We start from the raw sequence: 16,101 nt of genomic DNA on the forward strand, positions 1-16,101 counted from the left end.
CGGAACCACCTCCCCCCACGGCGTGAGGCAGGGGACCTCCACCCGCCGGAGCCGCCGCATTCCGAGCGCGCGGAGGCTGCCCCAGCGCCACCAACCCATGGCGCCGGAAGGGCGCGGGGGAACTCGGGTCGTTGGGAGAGGAGCGAGATGCGGCGGAGGGCCTGCGAGCCAGGGAGGTAGCTCGGGCAGCAAACATAGGGCGGCCGGCGGGAGCGACTTAGGGGCAGCCATTGGAAGCAGGGGGAGCGGGGAGCAGCAGAGGAGCTACCGAGCCAAGGAAGAAGAAAATAAGGCACGGAAGAAAAAAAATAGAAAATTAAAGAGACTGACATGGAGTCCCACGTAATGACCAGTGGGTCCTATGATTAGCTGATTCCAATGGTGTTAGAATGACATCCATCCTAAGGCTGACCACAGCGGAGGGAGCAAAGACCAAATTTGCTCCCTCCTCATTTCCCACGTTCTCTCTGTCTACAGTGCCAAACAGTACATCTACAGTGCTAAACAGTATATTTGCTCCTTCATTTCCTCCTTCCACTGTGGACGGTCTAACCCTCTCAATCCCTCCAACCAAACAAAAAATTAAGTTGGATACATCTCTCTAACCAAACCCAACCAAACACTACATGGGTTGAACTCAACCAAAAAAAAAGAGATGGACCCAACTCATCTCCAAACCAAACACATCCTTAGAGTTTGAGGGGTCAGTTCCTCTTCTCGCAAGACTAGAACATACACACCAAACTAGATTTTTTTTATTGAAAGGGATTTAGCAGGGTATTTATTTCATGAGAAAAGTCTATGTTGCCCCTCTAAACTTATTACGAGTTAAAAAAAATCTTAACTCTAAAATCGAATATCCTACACCTTGAACTCTTGAAACCGTTTGATTCCACCCCCGACCAAAACCACCCTGTTTCCGCCACAGCCGAGCAATTTTTTTCTCTCCCTCCAACTTTCATTGCAAGAAATAAATAGTTAAATGGATCTAAAAATTATAAAAAAATTTACAGACAATGAGAGGTGATAGGGAAATTATTTTAACTATTGTTTTTAGTTGGAATGCAAAAATTTTTAAAATATTTGAATATAGATAAAATTTAAGTTTCGTTGAAATTTTGTGGCATCGAGACGTGCTCTAAAATTTACCAAATTTGAAACTTAAGGTTCGTTTTGAAACTTAAGCCTTTCTCCACGTACTGCCTCCGGACGTCGTCGGCCTCCCTGGCCAGATCCCCGTCTGTCTCGTTGAACTCGGCGATACCTTGTTGAGGTGCAGATCCATGGCGGCCAGGTTGTCCTGAACGTCTTGGGGCAGGCTGGCTCGGAACTCGGATACCTTAGTTGAGGCTGTGCAGATCCTCCTCATCGTCTTCTTCTCTGCCGATTTTCCTTCGAACGGAGCCGCCGCATCGGATGATCTCACCACTTGGAATTCGCACATTATCCCGGTGGGGATCGGCTTAAGTGGAATGTTTCGGCACTCATGTGCAAAGTATATGGATTGAAAAGGGCTAGCAACGGATAATCTGGACACCAAGCTTCTAAACAGACAAGTGATGTGATGGATTGATACCGCGTGAAAATATTGCAAGAATGAAGCGAGAACGAAGAAGAAGATTGAAGCTTAGTCTTCTAGATTTCTTTCTTTGTTTTATTGTTTTTTATTCTTGTATTTGTGAAACCCCTCATTTGAGATTGGAGTCTAAGAACTCTTGTAATTCTTTTGGCTGTAGTCGTTTGCTTGTGAGCGAATGATCAAGGTCGGAACTCTTTCCTTAATCTAAAAAAAATGGTTCGTGTTTTGGCTATCTATTTGGCTCGGTCGCTTTGAGATTTTTTTCTTCGTATTTTTTTGGAAAGAACCTTATAACCCTAAACCCTTTTGAAGACGCACCGTGTACGGTTCCTTTGCTAAGGCTATCTGCACTCGTCATCCTCTAAATACATTCTCTTTTTTTTTCAAGTAAAACTAAATGCATTCTCTAAAAGAAATGTTCCATTCTGATCATCGATATTGTTTCCTCTGTATTCAGTTCTGCTGCACCCATCTTACTCTGTCCTTGTTTGGTTGAGTCTGTAGCACAACTAGCACAAATTTTGATCAATAATTAGAGATAGTAAATAAAGTCAGTTTACAAAACTAACTCCACAAATCCTGCACTATTTCGCGAGACGAATCTAATGAGGCCTTTGACCACACGATTAGAGAAAGGTTACTGTAGCATCACTGTAACCAATCATCGATTAATTACTGTCATTAGATTCGTCACAAAAAATTATAACTACCTGTGAAAAGGTTTTGCAAATAAACTTCATTTAGTACTCCATGGATTCAAGATTCCTTCGTAGCGCAACTTGTGCTACATGAAACAAATAGGGCATCTATATCCTTAGGCTGTGTTTAGTTCGCGAATTTTTTTAGATTTTGTTAGAATAGCACTTTCGTTGTTATTTGGCAATTAATATCCAATCATAGATTAATTAGGCTTAAAAGATTCGTCTCGTACTAATCAGTCGAACGGTGTAATTACTTATTTTTTTCAACTACATTTAATGCTCCATGCATGTGGCAAAAAATTCGATGTGATGGGTACTGTAGAAATTTTTTTTGGGAACTAAGGCTGTGTTTAGTTTGTGAAATTTTTGGGATTGGGTACCGTAGCACTTTCGTTGTGAAATTTTGGCAGAGGACGGCGCTGCGGCGGCAGGCCAGCGGCTGAGGCAAGCCACGCAGGCGCGGCGGCGAGGCAGGCAAGGCGCGGCTTTAGGGCGCCGGGCGCTCACGTGGGGCGGGAGCGCCGGCGAAGGTCCGTGCGTGGCGGCGAGATAGGTGCCGCGGCAGAGCTCGGCGCAGCGCGCGACTGCGGACGGGCGCGGGGGGAGGGGGAGGCGGCGGCAAGGCAGGTGGAGTCCGGCGACGACAGCCTCTCGTCGGCGCGGATCCGGTTGTCCCTCCACCGGATCCGGTCTTCCCTGCACCGGATCGGGGTCCGACGGCTGCAGATTGGGCACGGCTGCGATGCCTTTCGGCGTGAGGCAGGGAGCTCGTCCCGCCGGATGTGGCCGCTACGGCCCGGGGCAAGGAGCTCGACCCGCCGGAGCCGTCTACCCCCACGGCGCGAGGCAGTGGAGCTCCAGCCGCTGGAGCCGCCTCCCCCAACGGAGTGAGGTAGGGGACCACCTGCCGGAACTGCCTCCCCCCACGGCGTGAGGCAGGGGACCTCCACCCGCCGGAGCCGCCGCATTCTGAGCGCGCGGAGGCTGCCCCAGCGCCAACAACCCATGGCGCCGAAAGGGCACGGGGAACTCGGGCCGTGGGAGAGATTTCGATATTTGACATTGAATTTGCACGCCTCACTATTTTTGACATCCAATTCGCAAGCCTTTTGAAATATAATACTCCGGCTACGAATTGTTTCTTGATTTCGAGATTTTTATTTTTGTTTTCATTTTACAGTGCACCTGAACTGACCGTTTTGCCCCTGATGGATCGAATTGGTCTCCTGTCTCACCCGGCCTCTCACGACTCACGAGCTTGTTCGTCTCTTTGCTCTCTTCCCGTCGCCGCCAGAAGCTCCGCGGTCGCTGCCCTCCGCTCCTATTGCTGTCCGAGCTGCTCGCCGTCGAGATCTTCTCGGTGTCCGCCTCGCCGCACGCGTTGCTGACTGCCGTGCTGAGGTCACTGTGCTCGTCGGGAGCCTGCTCCGCAGCAGAGCCGCGGCGACGCTCCGGCCCAGTCTATTTGAGCTGGTGCTCAATGTCATGCTGCGTGCAGTCACCGGGAAGCGCGCCCATCGCGCCGACATGCGCAGGTTCCAGGAGATCGTCAAGGAATCGTTCACGGCGGGCGGGAGGTGGCGCGCGGCGGCATGTGGGCGGGGGAGCAAGCAGCGGCGCGGGCGCAGGAGAAAGCGGCGGCACGGATGGGGAAGCGGCGTGGGGTTTGGACTTCCGAGTGCCGGCGGAGGAGGTCAGCAGGGGAGCGAGCAGGTGCCAGGAGGAAGTCGGCGATGGAGGAGAAGAGATGAGGTAGAGCGACGGAGGTGGCCGGAGATAGAGAAGAATAGACGGGAGTGCTAGAGACGCAGGGCAGCACAGTTCAATCAATGGATAAGGTTGGGGGTAAAATGGTCTGTTCATTTGAGTTGTAAACTGAAAATGAAAAAGAAAAGAGGGTGAAATCCCCTGAATCGAAAGAATTCGCAGCCGGAGTGTTATATTTCGAAAGACTTGCGAATTGGATGTCAAAAACAGTGATACGTGCGAATTCAATGTCAAATATCGAAATTTCTTGTCGTTGGGGTAACGGGCGCCCTCCCTCCCATAGCGTTTCCTGGGTCATGCTTGATTTGGCCGGTTGCTTACGCTTATTTACCGTAGCCCACAACGAATACCGCAGCAGGGAATTTCTATGGTACCGTCTACTGGAGGAAGCTTCCTGGGTCACGCTTGATTTGGCCGGTTGCTTACGCTTATTTACCGTAGCCCACAACGAATACCGCAGCAGGGAATTTTTATGGTACCGTCTACTTGAGGAAGCTGTGCCGTTTCCCACGGCCGATAGTCTGAAGGTGTGTTTAGGCCCTGTTTAGTTTCAATTTTTTTTACAGTACTCGTCACATCAAATCTTCGAACACATGCATGGAGTATTAAATGCAATTAGAAAAAATAACTAATTACGTAGTTCAACTGTAAATGATAACTGTAAATGATGAGACAAATCTTTTAAGTCTAATTATTTTATGATTGGACATTAATTGTCAAATAACAACGAAAATGCTACAGTACCAAAATCTAAAAATGTTCGCGAACTAAACACAGCCTTAGTTGATGAAATGAAAATTTTTGAGTGTCACATCGAATGTTTGACCAGATGTCGGGAGGGATTTTCGGGAGGGATTTTCGGATACTACTTAAAAAACTAATTTCAGAATTTATCTGGAAACTGCGAGACGAATCTTTTGAGACCTTTGACCGCATCATTAGTATATGTGGGTACTGTAGCACTTATGACTAATCATGCACTAATTGTCTCGTCGTGTACATCCAAACTGTGCAATTAGTTTTGTTTTTTTAACTACATTTAATGCTTCATGCATGTGTCCAAGGGGGAGACAAAAAAATTTTGGGTGAAAATTTTTGGTAACTAACCCAGCAGGCGACGCCGACTAGGAGTGGTGATATACTGCAATTTTGAGGCAGGAATCGGAATTTCCATACAATAGAAGACTATTTTCTCATGTGTTTTCAGATATAAATATGGACGGCCAAGATTTACACCCCGGTTGGTGTCTTAGATTCATCTGGGAGATGTGTGCTGATTGCTGCTTGTGTTTTCTGGAGGGGAAGCCGCCTCAGCTTCTTGCTGCTGCGTGCACACAAATAAAAAGGAAAAGTATGCGACCGAAATGAAGTAACTACAAGGGAAATCTATTATTAGTTATCCATCCATTCTTCATTGGTTTTCCTTTATACTGTGCTGTTGGATTATTTGGTTTGAGTCAGAAGAACAGTGATTCAGCAGTAGTAGCATCAGAATGATCTAATAAGTTTTGGATTGAGCAGGCTTCCAGTTTTCAGAGACTCGTAGGATGTTGCTGTCCATACCAGAAAGGCAGAAACTCTGAATTGTTGTCTCAAACTCTGAATTGTTGTCTCAGAAACTCAGAGTAGTAGTGTTGCTTATTTGTTTTCAGTAGTGGCGTCTCAAGAGCTAGAGCTACTGTATTTTCTTGCAACAACAATTTATGCAGGATTCATCACTACATCTCTCAAGAGAGAAAACAATGATCTATGCAGGTTCAGACATTCGGGGACATGTTCTTGTTCTTGCATCAATGTGTGTCATTTGCACATCATTTTACAAACAAGAAATGCTTGACGCTCTCTGCTAGAAGGCATAACAAGAACCCATTCTACGACTCACGATTGGAGTAGTTTAGTTACTGTCAAATGGTGGATGTAAATATGCTCGTTTTCACTTTCTTTTCCTTGGCCTGGTTGCAGCCGCTTGTGCTGTAATGCTGTACATTGTTTCCTAGAAAAAAAAATTGATATTGTGCTTTTGTTGCCATTTTGCATCTTCTACAAGCTTATCTTCTAGGACTGCCAAAGTACAAATTACAGAAAGTAGTGTGTCTGAACGGTCCATAGCTAGCTCCATCAGCAGTTACAAGCTATGCATACACAACTGTTCGATCCACAGGTGTTAACAAATATATAAAGTCTCCCAGCTCCAAAATAAAAAGAAGACGAATGGAGGAACCAATTGAGCACCGTACCTGAACCGAAGTACAAGTGAACAAAGATAGATTCAGATGATATCAGCAATCAAATGTGAAGCTAATTTTAAGTTGACTTCAGATAAGATACGCCTGCAGTCTTAGTTTCTTACATTTCTATCATGCCGTAGACCCATAGTATATAATATGCATCCATCTCAAGCAATCATGTCATCTTAACAAGGACACAGCAAACACACTGAAATTCTTATCATCTCACTCATCAGATGCAATGAGTGTCATGCAGGCCAAGGACTCCATGCAGATGATATCAGCAGTCAATGAATTGTTGATACAGTTCTGCAAGTCTAAGATACTAGTGTTCCTGACTGTAAAAGGGTAAATAACAATTTTACGTTACTAAATGCTCATGAAAGAATTTATTTTTCTGTTTGGATTTGAATCAGAAATTCTGAATACATTACTAGAAAGATAATAAATTTTTACACCAGGGAGAGAGAAGCAAAAGAACGGGATGAAGAAAACTTATTCTTTTGCCTGTAGCCTCACTCATCAGTCATAGTCACACAGAATCAAAATCAACTACAATCATAAAAAGTATGAGGAAAACTCAGGCCCAATTCCGTCACCAGATTTATTCAGTAAGCATTGCTCCTCAGCAGATGTACATTCTAGAATTTCAGTCAGCTCTTTCAATACAACTAATGAACACATGTACACTAGTATCTACACTGAAATGTAGATGCACCTTAGGAAACTGCACTACAAGTTCTGTCACAATCTTCGGTTCAGAATACAATCTAAACTAAACAACTCACTGACACAACAAACAGCCGAACTCATTGACTTTATCAACACAATGGCACTATCACATCAACTTAGCCTCATCAGCTGGGGCTTTCCTCAGTTTCATGCTTTTATTTGCTTTGCAGGTCTCTCCCCAGCTTCATTTTGTGCCTTGCGCTTTGCTCTGGAATCTGTATCACTCTTGACATCACAAGTGCAGGCAGTGCGATGGACAAAAATCTTCTTCCATGTTATGCTATTCACACGGAAAAGCTCTGCCAATATGTGAACCATTTTATCATGCTTACAGTATGTGATCTCCACTTTCCTCAGGTTAGTGCAAACGAATAAATTTGGCCTTGGATTGAAGCCCACTCTTCTCTTGTTGGCCTAATGCAAAGCAGGAAACTTGTTTTATGGATTGATCATGTGCTTAAAACTCTTTGAACAAAAATCCATTGCGCTTGTGAATCTATACTCACCATATCGAGCTGAACATACAGGTTCTCTAGGTTTGGTGAATGCTGAAGTATGCTTGCTAATACATCAAAGTCAGGAGTAATACACCATTCACCAAGTGACAGAGTCTTCAGGTTTTTGAAGTCAGTACACGATTTCAATTCCCTGATGAACAGCACCTAAACATTATACACATAAGTGCATCCTTCAGAATTCAATCACCGATCTAAACAAACAGATTTTCTTGTACATATTTAATTGTTATATTGGTTCATTCCCATGCATGACTATAACTGTTGACAATTATTAAGAGAATCGTTACACACAGTGTAGCAAAGCGTATAGCAAAAGATGATTAAACTGTACCTCTCCTGAATGAGCTGATAGGTTCATTGTTCTAACATTTGAGAGGCTGCAAAGCATACCATCACCCCCAAACATTCCTCCACAATCACCATTATACTCCTCTGCAATCTCATCATAGCCCACAATAAGGCCATTGACATCATAACCAGGTCCAGAACAACTATGACTATCATCAAAATCTTCAGCACCAGCATCTGCAAAAATGTTATCATCAAGATAAGATTCATCTTTGTTGTTTTCATCAGATCTCTCAATGCCAGCATTGCTATTATCTGATTCCTCAGCAATAGAATGTGCACTATCATGATCAGATTGGTTTTGTTCATCCTGATCGGGTTCATTATTGCTGTTGTCCTGAGAGTCCTCAGCCCCAGAATGTGCAAGAAGTTCACCGTCATGATCAGATTCATCATCTTCATCCCTATCGTATTCATTATCACTGTTATAATCAGAGTCCTCAGCCCCAGAATGTAGGTGGTCACCATCATGATCAGATTCATCGTCTTCATCCTGATAGGATTCATCATCACTGTCGTCACCAGAGTCCTTAGCCCCAAAATGTGCAAAAAAGTCACCATCATGATCAGATTCATCTTTGTCATCCGCCCCCCATGTCCACTGACTATCATTAGACATGCAGGTGTCATCAAGTGCGACAATTGCTGTGACTAGAAATTCCATGTACTGAAACCGAGGGACATGTCGAAATGGTCTGGTGCAGCGCAATGAGAGAAGGTTCGGAACACGAACCTCTGGTTCAATAGTGAATTGGCAGTTGATCATAGCCAAATACCTCAGTGAGTTGGATCGAATCTCCTTGCCAACCACCAAACAATCCTTAAGCACTAGCTCTTCCAAAGAAGTGCACACAGAACAGAGCTGTGCGAGGGTGGTGTTATCCAGCTTGACACGCGAGAACTTCAAGATCTTAAGGTTGCAAGAACCAAGGCCAGGGTACTCAGGGTACTTATGTGGTGCCCAATGGTTGATATTGGATGCTGCTAGCAGTCCCAAGTTTTGGATCCAGGGAACATATCCAATATTTCTGCTGAACTCTAGTGAGCTAAGGCTCGGAGCATAAACAGAGAGGCCTCTAGGGATTTGGCACTTGATTATGGTCAAATGATTCAGCAAGGTGGACTGAATCTTCGTCTTTTGTGGAATGAAACAATCCTTGAGCTCCAGTTCTTCCAAACAAGTGCACCTAGAGCAGAGCTGCGTGAGGGTGGTGTCATCCAGCCGTATATGGATAAGCTTCAAGATCTTGAGACGGATCTTGAATGTGTCATTGTCGCAAGCAATGAAGCTCATGTACTCTGGCGATGGGTACTCGTTATGATGCTTGCCGGAGAGCTCGATTTCCACGACGCCGCGCCTGACGGCGTGGGCGATCCAGGTGTTGGCGTCGCCGTGGACCGTCTCGTGGCTCCAGCATAGGCGGAGGGAGTCCAGCGGCACCACACGCCGTCGCCGGAGCAGCAGGTTCGCGACGAACGCAGCGAATTTCTCCTCGCGAGCCTGGAGCCGGTGAGCCGGGCCGCCGCCGCCGCCGCGGCAGAGGCACGGCTGGCGGATGTCGAGGAAGTCCGCGGAGGAGGAGGACCAAAGGTTGCGCCACCGCTTGGAGAGCACGCACGTGCGCACCGCCTCCCACGCCTTGAGGTGCGACATGACCCGGAAGAGGACCTCGTCCCGGAGAGAGCTGAGGCGGTCGCCGCCATGGCCGCCGCCGCCTCCGGACGTCCCCTGCGCTGCTGCGTCTTTTGGGGGCATTTCGTCGAACGGGTTACCTGCACGGAACACGGCGACCGGCATGAACTCTTAGAATCAAGAATAACTCTGCCGCGCGCACAAGAATCAAGAACAACTTGTGGCATTCCGTGGAAACAGATTCACACCGAAGAACAAGGAGAAGAGGCCGCAAGAGAATTTCGCTAGGAGCAGGAAGCGAGGGGAGGAAAGAGGAACTAACCGGAAGAATGATGGGGCTCGCCGGATCGATCGACGAGCGAGTTCTTGGCTAGCCACCGCGGTGGCAGAAGCTCTCGTTTCCGTTGGTGAGGGAGGCGAAATAAGAGCCCCTTTGGCGGCGCCGAGGATATATATGGAGGGCGCTATATATCAGTAATCCATAGCCTGACCAAGAAGGTAACTACTAACTGATGAAATCTATACAGGATGGCTGAGCACTGAGGCAGAACTTCGTTATCAATGTTTTGGCGTTTGCTGAAAATGAATATCGGAAAAATACTTCCACAGTGTGTTTAGAAATATCTTAGTGGCATCACATGAAAAATATTTGAAAGAAGGGTTATATATGTGGCATATGATATTGTGATGTAGTTTAATGTATCAAATTAAAAAACTATTAATTATATGATCACGTGTGGATATCAATAAAGATTAAAATATCATATGTATTTATGCTACATCTATTATTATAAAATTATTTTTTATTACCCGCAACAACGCATAAGTACGAACCTAAGATGGATAAGGAATCCCTACCTAACTGATCTAATAATATGCTTCCAACACTGTAACAACAACAATATTTATTAGGTTATTTCTAGAATATTGATAGATGAGTTTGTCAAAATCTAGTATAGGATTAGATACTTGGAAGAGTGTTTATAAAGAAGGGAAAAAGTCTACCTAACCCCTCAACAATTGATGGTGGACTACTTCACCTCCAAATTATAAAAACAGATATTTTACCCCCTGAATTTTTCAAAATCGGTCAAATAACCCCCTGAAGTGGTTTGGATGGTGATTTTGCTACAGTAGCATAGTTTTGTTTTTTCTTTTTTCTTTATTTATTTTCCCTGATTTTTTTTAAAAAATATAGTAAATTGCAGAAAAATTATAAAATAGAAAGTCAAATTTTGTTGGACTCCATATAAGTAGATCTACACAGTGAACATATAATATGGTATTCTTTAGTATAAAGTTTTTGCTGTAGTTTTAGATCTATATTTTTCTATAATTAATTGAAACGATTCATACTGCAACTTCTATGGTCCAATTATGATAAAAAAAATTTGGTTAGCAAATTATTGTATGCTTAAACTATAGTAAAAATTTCATACTTGTTGGATCCCGTATAACTTAGTTATTGAGTTATTTAGATTTATGCTTGTTAAATCTATGTTTTATCTATAACTAAGTTATGCGTGATCCAATGAGTATGAAATTTTTGCTACAGTTCAAGCATACGATATTTTGTCAACCATAAAATTTTTACCATAATTGGACCATAGAAGCTGCATCTATGAATTGTTTCAATTAATTATAGAAAATCATAGATCTAAAGTTACGGTAAAAACTTTGTAATAAAGAATATGATATTATATGTTCACTATGTAGATCTACTCATGTGGAGTCCAACAAAATTTGATTTTTTATTTTATAATTTTTCTACGATTTACTATATTTTTAAAGGTTTATGGAAAATAAATAAAAAAAGAAAAGACAAAACCGTGCTACTGTAGCACTGTCCAAAACCACTTGGGGTTATTTGACCGGTTTTGGAAAGTTTAGGGATAGAATATCTGGTTTTATAGTTTGAGGGTGAAGTAGTCCACCATCAATAGCGGGGGTTGGGGTGTGTGTGTGAGGTGGGGGGGAGGGTGTTAAGTAGACTTTTTCCTCTGAAGAAGTAATGAAGTATCTTCCATAAGTAGTGTATCTCAATGGATGGGTTGGTCCATGGAATAGTTTTATTTTTTTAATAAAGGATATCATGTTTGATTCATGGCAAAGAGCCTCAAACTTGATGCGCAATGGCTTTATGAGTGACATGATGCATAGTACATATCAAGGAGGGATCTCATACTAAACTATACAAGCTCAAATAACCCAACTAGGGACAATAACAAAGATGAATGCCTTGTTTTCCTTTTTATCCTCAAGCATAAACAAATCGTTATGTTTATGGTTGATATTCACTTTATCTTGCCAGATCTTGATGAGGATGTAGTGTTGAATAGTTTCAAGAAGGTACTTAGTTTCAGCAAGAAAGGGCCTCTAGCCAGTGGTAAAAGCACCTGAGTAGCATCTTGGGGTTCAGGTTCGACTCATCATCGTAGCAAAGTGCATAGAACGGACCAAAGGAGCCTACGGTTCAATGCAACACCAGCCGATCAACAGGCAACAGCCTCACCATGCTAGTCTGTTACTGCTATCTCCCTCACATGGCCAAACCATTTGTCCTGTTAATGTTGTCCGATCCAGTGAACAAAAAAATTGCCGATTCGATTGAAAAAATGGGAGCTGGCGGCCTAGTCGGTTCTCGGATCGCACAGAAGATCGGTATAAAAAAAAATTTTGGGCTGCAATAAGGGCACACTGTAACACTCTCCACCAGGCCCAACACGAAAATTAGAAAGAAAACATGAAGCAAAGGTGCAGGAAGGGGGATTCAAACCCTGCACTAAAGGCTAAATCCGACCTTGGCCGGCCATTTCGCTCGCAGCTCATGAGTGAACAAACGAAATACACAAGGTATATGACTATTATTTAACCATGGTTCAATCGCTTGACCCACTAGTCGGATCACTGAACCAGCTCCACATGAGCAGAGGACAAACCTCAAGATCACATCCTCCATGATTTTTCTTATTTCTCCACCAATTGTTGAAACTAATACCACAAGGCTGCATGCTAGAGCCTTAACACACATATCACCCCTATGATCTCCTTACTTCAGGCTCCACCAGTCGCCGCCGGTGGACATTGAAGATCAACGAAGGTGGCCGGCCGTATCCTATAAATTCCACTATGGGAGTTAGGCTTTTTGCCGTGTATCATAGGCACACAGCAAAGTTCCAAAAGCACACAATAAAAACTTTGCAGTGTGTTGCACACGGCAAACAGCCGTGGCCTCTTTTCATGCACGCGGCAAAGCCTTTGTTGTGTGTCAAAAAACACTCGGCAAATAATTTTCATAAAAATAAAAAAAACTGATTTTAAAAATAATAAAAAAATTATTTTAATTCCGGAAAGACCCCACAAGACTGCATGCTAGAGCCTTGACGCACATATCACCCCTATGATCTCCTTACTTCAGGCTCCACCAGTCGCCGCCGGTGGACATTGAAGATCAAGGACGGTCGCCGGCCGTATCCTATAAATTCCACTACGGGAGTCAGCATGTTTGCCGTGTATCATAGGCACACGGCAAAGTTTCAAAAGCACACGGTAAAATTTTGTGTGTTGCACACGACAAATAGCCGTGGGCCCTTTTCATGCACACGGCACATCCTTTGCTATGTGTCAAAAAAACACTCGGCAAATAATTTTTCATAAAAACAAGAAAACTGATTTTAAAAACAATAAAAAATTAATTTAATTCTGAGAAGACCTCACTGCCCAACCACCCGCCCCATCGAAGTGGCAAGGCGCAACGCGATAGGAGGATTCGAACTCGCGACCTCCTCCTCACGTGTATCCTCCTCTACCACTGCACCACACACTTAATTGTGTCTATACTCAATTTTTCCCTAAATATTATACTAAACCGAGTGTAAATAGCTTGTTTGAGACTCTAAATGAATTCAAATTAAAAATTTGTCAACTACAAAGTTTCATAACTTTTTGAGATCTACAACTTTCATTTTGGTCGTTTCCTTATCCAAGATAGTTTACAAAATTTAATCTCACTTTGTCGTGTGCTAGCAGTTTGCCTTGGTCTGGCACACGGCACACATCTAATATTATTTAATTTCTACACGTGCGGAGTAGAAAAAGTTTTATGTGAAGAGTAGAAAAAGTTTGGAGATGAGAACAGAAAAAAATTATTACTTTGCCATGTGTAAAAATAAAACACACAGCAAATTTATTACTTTGCTGTGTGCCAAAATAAAGCACACGGCAAATCATGGCTTTGCCGTGTGCAAAAAAAACACACGGCAAATTTATTACTTTGCTGTGTGGCAAAATAAAGCACACGGCAAATCATGGCTTTGCTGTGTTACATCTTTATCGTGTGTGCACACAGCAAACTACCGGGCATACGCCAAATAGCTGGTTTCGGGTAGTGACTATGTAGACTTTTACAGAAACTTTTAGTGCCACTGTTCTCGTCCGTACCATATTTCATTCCGGCTCTCCACCACTACTAACCTAATAACCTACATACATATGCTAAACCCATATATATACAGCCAAACAATGACCTTCCATGCACCCATTTTGAAAGGAATCGAGTGCTCGTAGCCTAAGAGGGGCCCCGAATTAGGCAAACTAAAATCTTAACCTCAAGTTCCAACTAATTTACACATAAATTAAACTAAGACATGCTATCTAGATGTGCAACTAGTGTTCTTCTAGTGAGTAAACCCTCATCCTAAAAGAGTTATGCAAGTTATAGCCAATCCTATCAAGATTCTACTCTATGAAAGTAAAGGCATACAAAAATTGCAAGAAGTAATACGGAAGCTTAAAGGAAGGATGAGAGAAAGCAAACTCTTTGACACGAGGATTTATCCCGTGGTTTGGTTAGACACAAAGGCACACCTACATCCACGTTATTGAAGCACTCACAAAGAGTATTGCTTCTCGGCCACAAAGTCTCTTTCGTGAACACAATCACGGTCACCTTGGCCCCGGGTTCTACTAAGGAGCTTCTCCACTAAGGATGGGGGTCTCCACGTCCCCCCACACAAAGAGTGTCATCGCCGCTCCACACCAAACCGGAGGGTCGAAGACGTTGCCGGCGAGCCACCAAGACTCCAAGGGGCCGGCACACCGAATACAAGAGGTGGTTCTCTCCTAGAACCAAGGCACAAGGCACACAACCTTGCTCAGTCACTCAAACTTGAGCTATTCTAGCACTCTCACTTACAAAGCTTTGTGCTAGACCTAAAGATTTGATCACTAAGCATTTGAGTTGGCTTGGAGGTGTTCTTGAATATGTGTGGGACTTCTCTGAACTCCAAGCAACTCTAAAATGGCCGGGGTGAGGCGCTTATATAGGCCACCAACTCAGATTAGCCGTTGAGTAGCCGTTACCGCTTTTTCTGCGTAGACGTCGCATAATCCGACGGTGCCTGACCAAGGGCGTCGGATCATCTGATCCCACTGTGTTCTCCATAGTAGCCGTTGAGTTTTCGACCAACTGCTGACGTCAAACATCCGACCCATTAGTCTGACGGCTTCTGAGATAAGCGTCGGATCATCCGATGCTACTGCCAAATTTGAATTCCAACGCAACGGGCATAATCATTACTCCTGATCATTTGTCCGACGGTCCACCTTGAAAGTGTCGGACTATCTGATCTAGAAGGAATTTTCAACCCTGTGAAAACATGTTCTCTGAAGAATGCTCCGAGCAATAGTCCGACCCTCCTTTTCTAGCGTCGGATCATCCGGCCGCATTGGTCGGATAGTCCGACCATGGGGGTGTCGGATTATCCGGTCTCACTGAGTTTTGCAGAACTCGTCCAATTCAGCGTTTCTTTGAGTTCTTTTTTCATGTTTTGCTTTGTTTGGCCTTTTTACTTCATTCTTGGGATTTGATGAGATACACTTGACAAACACATTAGTCCCATTGATTGCGTTGTTATTCGATCACCAAAATCACTCGAAATGGCCTAAATGAGGCCATGTTCGTTACACATTTGCATTTGAAAATCCTGAACTCGATTATTGGCACTGGCCAATGCAAGCTTGATTTCTATTTCTGCTACACGAAAATGGGACGGGGAGCCTGGTTTTGTAACTAACCTTCCTTGATATTGCCCCTCATTGGCACGACCTGTACACTGGCTTGGCTCGTGGGAGTTCCCGGTTCATTTTTGTCCAGTTCATCCAGCACCTTGTTGCCAACTACGTACATCTACTACTCTGGCAAGAATCTTGTATCAAGTTATTGTTTCACACCGGACTGCCAGTGATTAATTAGTTAAGTAGCAGCCTAGCAGGGCACCGAAAGCGCACTCTCGGAGAATCTGAAGGCCGGTTTGGAAGCGACATGGGCATGGTGAGGAAAAACGAGCTCCTGAAGGCTAGTCCTCTGAGGCATGCCGACGACAAGAGTAGCCTGCTCGGCACGTCCTGTCTAACAGCGACGACCTGCATTCTCACATATATATAAGTGTTTCTCTGGATCGAGCGATTCTCTGCTTCATTCTCTCTTCAGTTTGTAGATCTTTGTCGGTCAATTGGATTCGGTCTGTTCGGAGTTCACCTCCGAGTGTGTTGGTGTAGCCGCAGAAATTTAAGAAGAGATCGATAGATCCAGGCG

The 16,101-nt window shown here is 44.1% G+C and overlaps 1 protein-coding gene across 2 annotated transcripts; it reads right to left on the reverse strand.

The window, feature by feature from the left end:
• Positions 1-6,843: 6,843 nt before the first annotated feature.
• Positions 6,844-10,024, reverse strand: LOC120670930. Of its 2 annotated transcripts, none has more exons than XM_039951126.1 (4): positions 9,829-10,008; positions 7,857-9,646; positions 7,514-7,669; positions 6,844-7,421 (listed from the first exon to the last, which is right to left on the reverse strand). In XM_039951126.1, exons 2-4 carry the CDS (start codon positions 9,627-9,629, stop codon positions 7,155-7,157), a joined length of 2,196 nt encoding a protein of 731 aa, XP_039807060.1. In that variant the 5' UTR covers positions 9,630-9,646; positions 9,829-10,008; the 3' UTR covers positions 6,844-7,154. The 2 variants fall into 2 exon arrangements, 1 of the variants encoding a protein (XP_039807060.1); XR_005673443.1 differs by having other exon boundaries at positions 7,207-7,421; positions 7,514-7,655; positions 9,829-10,024.
• Between the last annotated feature and the right edge of the window lie 6,077 nt (positions 10,025-16,101).

Source organism: Panicum virgatum, chromosome 4N (assembly GCF_016808335.1).
Source record: "Panicum virgatum strain AP13 chromosome 4N, P.virgatum_v5, whole genome shotgun sequence".
In the NCBI taxonomy this organism is placed as follows: Eukaryota; Viridiplantae; Streptophyta; class Magnoliopsida; order Poales; family Poaceae; genus Panicum; species Panicum virgatum.